This window comes from Calidris pugnax, unplaced genomic scaffold (assembly GCF_001431845.1).
Source record: "Calidris pugnax isolate Ruff unplaced genomic scaffold, ASM143184v1 scaffold69, whole genome shotgun sequence".
Classification (NCBI taxonomy): domain Eukaryota; kingdom Metazoa; phylum Chordata; class Aves; order Charadriiformes; family Scolopacidae; genus Calidris; species Calidris pugnax.
This window is the reverse complement of record NW_015090859.1, coordinates 9,244,380-9,252,649: the sequence shown is the minus strand read 5'-3', so window position 1 is coordinate 9,252,649 and position 8,270 is coordinate 9,244,380. Positions and strand designations below refer to the sequence as shown.

At 33.9% G+C, this 8,270-nt stretch overlaps 1 protein-coding gene across 8 annotated transcripts in view; it reads right to left on the bottom strand.

The window, feature by feature from the left end:
- Nucleotides 1-249: 249 nt before the first annotated feature.
- Nucleotides 250-8,270, bottom strand: part of DOCK9 (dedicator of cytokinesis 9) — a 112,375-nt gene continuing 104,354 nt past the window's right edge. For 7 of the 8 annotated variants that reach the window (XM_014944140.1, XM_014944141.1, XM_014944144.1 and 4 more), the window contains 5 exons: nt 7,822-8,032; nt 6,408-6,598; nt 5,098-5,198; nt 4,761-4,899; nt 250-1,492 (listed from right to left, as the gene is read on the bottom strand). In XM_014944140.1, the coding sequence (XP_014799626.1) occupies nt 1,370-1,492; nt 4,761-4,899; nt 5,098-5,198; nt 6,408-6,598; nt 7,822-8,032 (765 nt within the window). In that variant the 3' untranslated portion in view covers nt 250-1,369. Of the gene's footprint in view, nt 1,493-2,010; nt 2,019-4,760; nt 4,900-5,097; nt 5,199-6,407; nt 6,599-7,821; nt 8,033-8,270 lie in introns of all 8 variants that reach the window. The other variant, XM_014944145.1, reaches the window with a different exon arrangement.

Sequence of the window (8,270 nt, the reverse complement as noted above, 5' to 3'; positions counted from 1 at the left end):
TTTTGAAGACTTCCTAATATTAACTGTATTGGTGAGCAACAACCTTGAGTTACTGTAACATGCTACTTGAGTCACTTTTGGTGGATCCAAAACTCATGTCTTAACTAATAACCTAATTCCCTTTATTGACAAGGAACATGAAATACACCAGCATCTCAGCTGCAAAATAGCTTCCTCCCCATCCCATCCCCATCATCTTTACCCAGGCTCAGGGACAAATCTAAAATAAAAACCAGAGCACACAGTGAGAAAAGTAACTACTTTTTTCCTTTTAATATAGATGTAGTACAGAATGTTTAATTACAGCAGGACAGTGGTTCCAGTTAAATAAAATTAAAAACCTTTATTTTCCCCAAATATAAAATTACTAAATTAATGTCTTAAAAGAATAAGAATATGGAAAAAGCTTTAAATTATACCACCATTAACCACAGTAACCATGTTCACCAATTACATACTCCATTGCTTTGGCAAAAAAGTTTTTTTCTTTTAATAACTGCATATAAACCTAACATAGCAAAGACTGTATACATCTTTATATTGCATTTATTTATATACAGGAATAAATGAACTGTAAAGTCTGCATATACTTGGAATGAGCAAATTTTCACAATAAACTGAAAGAAGAAGGATAAGAGCTGGCATGGATATTAAAAAATGCTTAGAAATGTAATACATTTATGTACAGACTGTATGGACTGTATTAACAAACAATATGTACATAACAATTTACTACTATTGATATTTTAGTATAACTCAGTGTTCATTAATACAGACCTTTGGTTGTATTTAGTTGTTTAATAAGACCTAAGCTCACATACCTCCAAAATGCAACAAGGTATAAAACAAAGCACAACAATTTGCCAAATGGTACAAAAACTACTATTGTCAGTTCCATCAAGCCCAAAAAACTAGTGTCTCTGTCTAGCCCCAAAATAGTTCTTGTACTTGGAATCAATCTCTATGTGCCATACACAAAAAGAACACCTGAATGTTACATATCTGCAAAATTACATCCCACAACACTTTTTTTTTTTTTGTAATGTGCAATTCATTTTAATAATACTTTCTAATGAACAAGAGAAATTAACTTCAACTTTATAATTTCCAACACGCACCTCTGCAATGACACTTGAATACTTTTAAATGTTACCAGCAAGAATTAAAAAATATATGTGCGCTCCCTTACTCTAAAAGACTATTACCAGTAACTGCTATTTGCTAAGTGTGCTGAGACATTCGTATGAATTATGCAGCTTGCACGTGCCCAACATTTAGCTTCAAAATCATCCTGAGTTTGCACACAACGAAGCAAATCCACATACTTTTGAAAGAAAAAACGAACATACTTTCCTTTACAAAACTTTGATCATGCAACTGAAGAGGAACTGGGCATCCCATGAACCGTTGTGCTTGTTGGAGTTCCACTTATGGCATTGAAAATGTGTAGCGAATTAGGCATCACGCTGGCCTTCTCTTCAACTGGAGTAATCTTAAAATGGAAAACATGTTATTTACCAAAATGTTACAAAATGACACAAGAATTTAGAAAACAACTAACCAAGTTCATAACCTGCTGCGCAGCAGCAACTCAACTTTTTAATACTTTCTCAATTGCACGGAACTTCTTTTGGGTGACTGTTACTCTTCTCAGCCATCCTCTATTAGATTTACTAGGGCAGTAGTTATTTCTCCAAGATCAGTTCTCCTAACTTAAGTATTACTCTGTTCTCTCTAGGGGAAGCTTGAATGACTTCTCTCATTTCTGTTGTTAACTTTCAAAACGAGTTTCACATGGACAACACACTTGCTTTTTGCCCTTTTTTTCCTCTTTTTTTTGTGACTTCAAGGTATTATTTGAGCATGTCTTATCATAAGCTATTGAAGCACCGAAAATACTTCATTCTTTACAGCTATAAATTTACTGATGCTAAGATTAGAAATACTGGAAAAAAAGGAATTATATAAAGATTAGACAAACTAAGAATGGAAGTAAAGAAAACTAATTACCATCCCATCTGATCATAATGGCAAGCAGCAGAGGAGAAAAAAAGAAAAATCTGTTACAATTCTATTCTATATTTTGCATAACAAAATTTTTGCAATTATTTAAAATCAACACTAGTGTAAGACAGCTAGCAGTTGGGTTTTTTCCTCGGTGACATTACAACAAACATTGTGAGATTCCAAATACAGCAATAGGCAAGCACACAAAGGTGACATTTTTAAAGATTTCAATGAAGTGCATCATGATTCTAAGCCTTCAGAGGAGTGACCAATCTAATCTAAAAAAACCCCAACAAAACCCAAACCAAACTACATAGTGCGTTTTACCTATCTACAATTAATTACATTTATATAAAAAAGAACACAGTGGTAAGCTAACAGCACACATTACTGCAGTCAGTGCTGTGCTTTCATATTCTGATAACATCATCTTACAGGTATCAGCTGTTTGCCCCTTGTCTTTGTTTACTTTCAGACAATGTGATTGACACCTAAAGTTTCAGGCATTAGATGCTTTTTCTTATTGTCAGTTTTTGGAAACACACACACCTGAGCATTTTTTAAACATACATATCTTCCACTGAGTTAGAAGTATTTTTTCTTGTGTAGAAACTGTCATTATATCCTTTTACTTTTTCCTATGCCAAGGGAATATTAATCTTTCATTTATTATCCTTATAACTAAATTATTTGACAAGAATGTTTTCCTTTCTTTTCTGAAGGAGTCTTCTGGTACGGCTGTCTAATTCTCCCATATACCTTGTTCATCTTAATTAGCTGTCAAATCAGTTATCCTCCTTTCTAAAACCCTCCACTGCTTTCTGCTTTACAATACATCACATTGAAATACAGTTAAACCGTCCCATTTCTGTCAGCTAACCAATCTCTTTTTCTGTTCCAGGGATCTTTCAAAACTGTTTTCCTCTACATGCATGTCTGAAAGATGCTGGTTTTTTATTAAAAAAACCCACAACACATGGGTTCTGACAAAATGGTGTCACTCCCTGCAAACCTTGTTTCACAATATTCTCTGTGGTTAAAAAAGTTAATTTTGGGTAAGCTTTTCCCTGTGATAGTATAACACAAGAGTTAGATAATGAAGACACAGCCTATGCACTTGCTGTATTCTTGTACTTCACCATAATTATATCATAGCACAGAGCTACTCACGGCACAGTACCTGAGAAAAACACATCAGGAAATATTGGAGAGCAAGAAAGTGTGTGAAGTGAACTTTAGACACTTGACATGTTTTTGAATAGAAAAGAAATATGGCATAAAAGTTTTGGATACCATCTAAGCAAAGGCAGAATAAAGGCAAATTTTTCTTAGATAAGCCTATGATTATCTTTTTGAGCAAGTATTTCTTGGATAATGATAGAGTAATTTAGAGATGTCAAAAAATAGTAAATGGGTAAAGTCATTGTACGTCTAAAGGATGCAATCCTGAAAAAGAGCTGGAAGATAACAGACCATTTAAGTGTCAGCTAGACTGAATACGTCAGGTAGGTCTCAAATTTGATTTTTCCTGTACAATTTGATTTTTCCTGTACAATTCAATTTCTGAGTAAAGCCTATAGTATGGACAAGAGAAATTCAGAGCTCCTCTTGTATCAACTGGTTATCCAGACTAGGATGCATTGGTTGTTAAGAAAAGTTGCTATTATGGTCATGCATCTAAGGAAGTCTCCTAGACATGTATTTGTAAGGTAAAATATTATCAGAAAACACAGGGATTTCTTGTGAGCCAGAAACACACATCTTGAGGGTTAAGAACTATGAGCCATTCTGGCTCTGGGAAAAGATTATACAGAAATAGCAGCGGATGAAAGAAAAGGAACCCGAAGTGATGAATAAAAATATCAATAAGGCAGGGATCAAGCATGAATCTTCAGCCCTTCCTGTCCTCCTGGAAATAACATCCTTGCCTCTGAAGTCAGGAGACATTTCAACCATAAAGCCCAGGTGCAATGTCCTACATCTCACTCCATATGAGTGCTGTTTTTCCTTTTCCCATATCTCCAGTTTGTCTGTAGTGGATTCCCCCTAAGAAAATGTATTGGAATATCTCTTGAAAGATGTTTACCTCTTTGTGGCAAAAGTAAATGCTTAAAAAGATACAATCTCCAAAATCTAAAGAAAAAGGGCTAAGCTTGCAGATCAAATCCCCCCAGTTACCAGGAAGTATAGACTAAAATGAGCTTTTCGTGTCACCAAATACCAGGAAGTATAGACTAAAATGAGCTTTTTGTGTCACCAGAGACCCCTGTAACTACAGATATGAAATATAAACAACATATATTCATGTCATTAAATTTGTTTTATCTTTACTGTAGTCTTTCTCTCCTACAAAAAAAACAGGTTGGTGCCAACCAGATTTATCTACAGATATGAAATATAAACAACATATATTGTCATTAAATTGTTTTATCTTTACTGTAGTCTCTCTCTCCTACAAAATAACCAGACTGGTGCCAACCAGATTTACTTTCTTAATGAGGAAGACTAAATTCTGAAGGCCAAGAAAGAATCTGCAGAAAATTCATAAACAGAAAAAAAAGATATGAAGTTCCACAATTCCATGACATTCTTATACTCCAATAGAAAAAAAGAAAAATTCCACAATTCCATGACATTCTTATACTCCAATAGAAAAAAAAAAAAAACAATCCTTTTGTTTAAAGCATTAAATACACTTTACATTACAGCTACGTTCTGAATACTAGTATGTATAATTTAATTTCAGCACATACTTGTTCATGCATTATTTCAGAAAGCTCTTTTGTCATTTCTCTGTAGTTGGCCTTCATTTCTTCTTGATATTCCAGCTGATCTTCCTTTATAAGTCGTTCATTTACACCCAGAGCATGACCACATGCTTCAACAAATTGCCTGGTTTAGGTAAAACAATTAAAAAAAACCCAACTTGATTAGAAACACAAAATCCAAAAGATTAATTAAAAATGCCAGCTTAAAGTATATTTTTATTGCAGTCAGGACATTACAAAAGTTAAAAGGTTTTAAAAAATTCTTATGATATCAAATCCTGGAAAAAAAAAAGTCATTTTTATATTCCCCAAAAAAACATACCTAAAAACTTCTTTTAGTAGCTTTACTTTATTGTCTGGATATCTTTTGGTGTTCGTGTCATCTAAGAAAGCTCTGGCGTATGCTAAAGGACCAGCATTAACCTAAAAAGAACAAGAATCATGAAAGAGTCAATTCTCTGTCACATTGTGTTAGCAATAAGAGGTGCGACAGGTGTCTGTCTGATTTGCTTTCTTAGGAGAACTTATTGATTTCAAAAAGTTGGACTTATGAAATAAGAAAACTGCTGGAGTCCGAATGTAAGAGCAGGAGAGGTCTCTAGAGCTCTCTGTATGAACCTGTCCTGACACAAAGAAACCACTTCAACGATGTGGCAAAGTAACTGCTGATATTGCTACTTTGTCACCTCTGTTTATGAAATTAGGGTGGGAAAATGACTGTTTGGTCTGCTTATCTGTTGAAAACACTCTTCCAAGCTGAAAATTCTGCAATAATTAGCAGAAATTTAATTGCACTATTATAAAAACTAGATTAAACGATTTCTGACTCATCCTTATTATTCTTTTGTATTAACAGTCAGAGCCCCTCCCTTCTCATCCCAAATGCTAGTTTGACAACTTCCTGATTCTGGAATCTTGACTTTTTTTTTTTTTCTTTTCTCTTTAATGTTCTGGAATCTTGACTTTTTTTTTTTTTCTTCTTTTCTCTTTAACATGACAACAGTTCATTTCAGGGGACTACATCTGTTCCTTTAATTTGAATCAGTTAAAAATAAGAGCAGCACTTGTGTTGTTGCATTCTCAAGGCCCCCCTACCATATTGATCTGTACATGCTACAGCTGCTCGATGTACCCTGTTTTGGTGAGTCCCATGGTTTCTTTATACATTCAGTTCTTGCTTCCCTTAGGTAAAATGGAATGTTGCACAGTGAGATTCTCTGCTATTACCCTCCTCCTGTATTTTGGCACTCCCTCTTTGTCTCCATAGGGATCTTACCAAAATATGACAGCAATAATGACCATGGTGAACCTCATGTGAGCAGACCTACATCTAGGGAAAATATGTTAATTCCTCCTCTTATGGGAAGACTTACTATTTTATAGTAGTTTCAGCTTTACACCAAAACTTGGTGGGACTCAGATCGTCACAAATTCCAGAGATGAACCTTAATCCTTTCATGTAACTGTCCATGAACAATGTTTATATGAAATAACTGCAAAAAGTGACCGTATCTCTAATTTAAGACATTCTTGAATATATGGAATGGAAACTAATGATAAAATGCCACTTATCTAATTTTTCAGGGGCAGAAACAGGTGAAACAGCTGAATGGCAAAGGATGTTGGTCTTACCTGAACACTGACACTTCCTTGTAGCTTCAGTTGCAATTTGATCATATCTACTTCAGCTGAAGAGCAAAGCTGCCGAAGTTCTGCAACTTTTTTACTCATTTCATCAATGGCTACTTCAATTGGGTTTAAATCAGTGTGGTGCTGGTACATTACCGGAATGCGCTTTTTCACATATGGGAAACAGTGTATAGCTGTGGACAGAAAAAAGTTTAATATAGTTAAAAACAGGTTTTTGAATAAAGCATTTTGACAGAATTTCATGCTAAAATCCCATTTTGACATAATTAGTTGCCCAATTTAATAACATACAATATAAGTAGAAATACTACCAAGTGTACAAGGAAACAAAATATTGAAAATTCATATGAGAACTGTAAAAAGAATTGCTTTTCATCCATATACCTCAAAGGGAAATATCAAAATCAGCAAAGCTGTGTTTTCTATTTCCTCACAAGTATTATCTATGGATACCTGACATTATTATTAAAGCTATTTAAGTTGTTTTTACCACTATATTAAGACAGTGATATAGACGCTAACACTGAACAGAGGCAAACCACAAAATATTCTTTTTCTAAGAACATGAAAGCTAGAATACAGATTCACAGTTCTTGAAGCTTAAGGAAAAGAAAAAACCCAAATTATTTGAGGATTATCCTTTGAAGAAACTAATCTGAAAACCTAGTTTTGGCTAAAAATATGAAAAGTATTTCAGCTGACAGCTATAAAGGACTTTAAGTGATATGGAAAAACACACACAGAACAGAATTAGACCACTTCAATTAATGCTTCCAGTAAAGCACAACGTGTTATTTCACAAATTCAGATTTACAGAAACATTGCCAAACACACCACAACTTTTAATTATCTCCCTTAAAACCATAAGAAAATGTTTTGTACCAGTAAACCAAATATCTTTAAACTTTGAGCCTATGAGAAGATAGATAGACACTCTCTCGTAAAGCTAAGAAATGAGAAACTAAAGAATAGTGATTAGACCAAAGTCACAATGGAAGAGAGGCTGGAAATCAAACCAAGGTAAAATAAAAGAAAATGAAATGAAAGGAAGTTAGAACATAGTAAAATATGAGATTTTACTCATTTTCCAATACTTTGTGCTTATGAAATTACACAATGTACTCTCAGATGGTCATTTGTAAGTGTCTTGGCATATCACATTTTTAAGTATTACTTTCAAGTATGTACCAAGTTTAAAAGATTGTTTTGTCTAAAAATATTTTGAGATGCTTTGTAATCCTTGTCATCTCCAACAGTCATGTGTGGAACTTTCTAAAGGATTTTTTTTTCCTGACAAAATATACAACATACAGAAAAATCTAGTATCACAAACTAAGTATAAAAAAACAAAAAAAGGCCAGCTTTCTTTTAAAGGAAATTTCCATCCAGTCAGTACCTGTCAAAATAGTCCGTCGCTTACACTGTTCTTCCACTCCTCCTTGTCTTTTACCAGCCTGAGTAAAAGGCATCTCAAACATAAAGCGACGAATGTTATGAGTCCTTTCAAAATCTGTTTTTCTTTCTTGCAGCTCTTTTTCTTCAAAGTATGGAATTACATGTGTAACTTGAATATATGCATATTTTGAATCCAAATCCTTAGGATTTACCTTAAAAACATGATAAAAACCCAAATAGCTACATTGTGAATAAAGTCAATATAACTGCAGTCACACAACATTCAGGAATTAAATTTGGTCTCAACCTGTTAATTACTGAAAACACAGTACATGTTGATGCTTCTCTGCATTCAGTTTCTAATTTTTAGGAAGACAACATAGCTAGATGCATTACAAGGTTGTGGTTTTGTTTGTTTTTTAAACAGATATTTGCCATAAGCAGAACTGC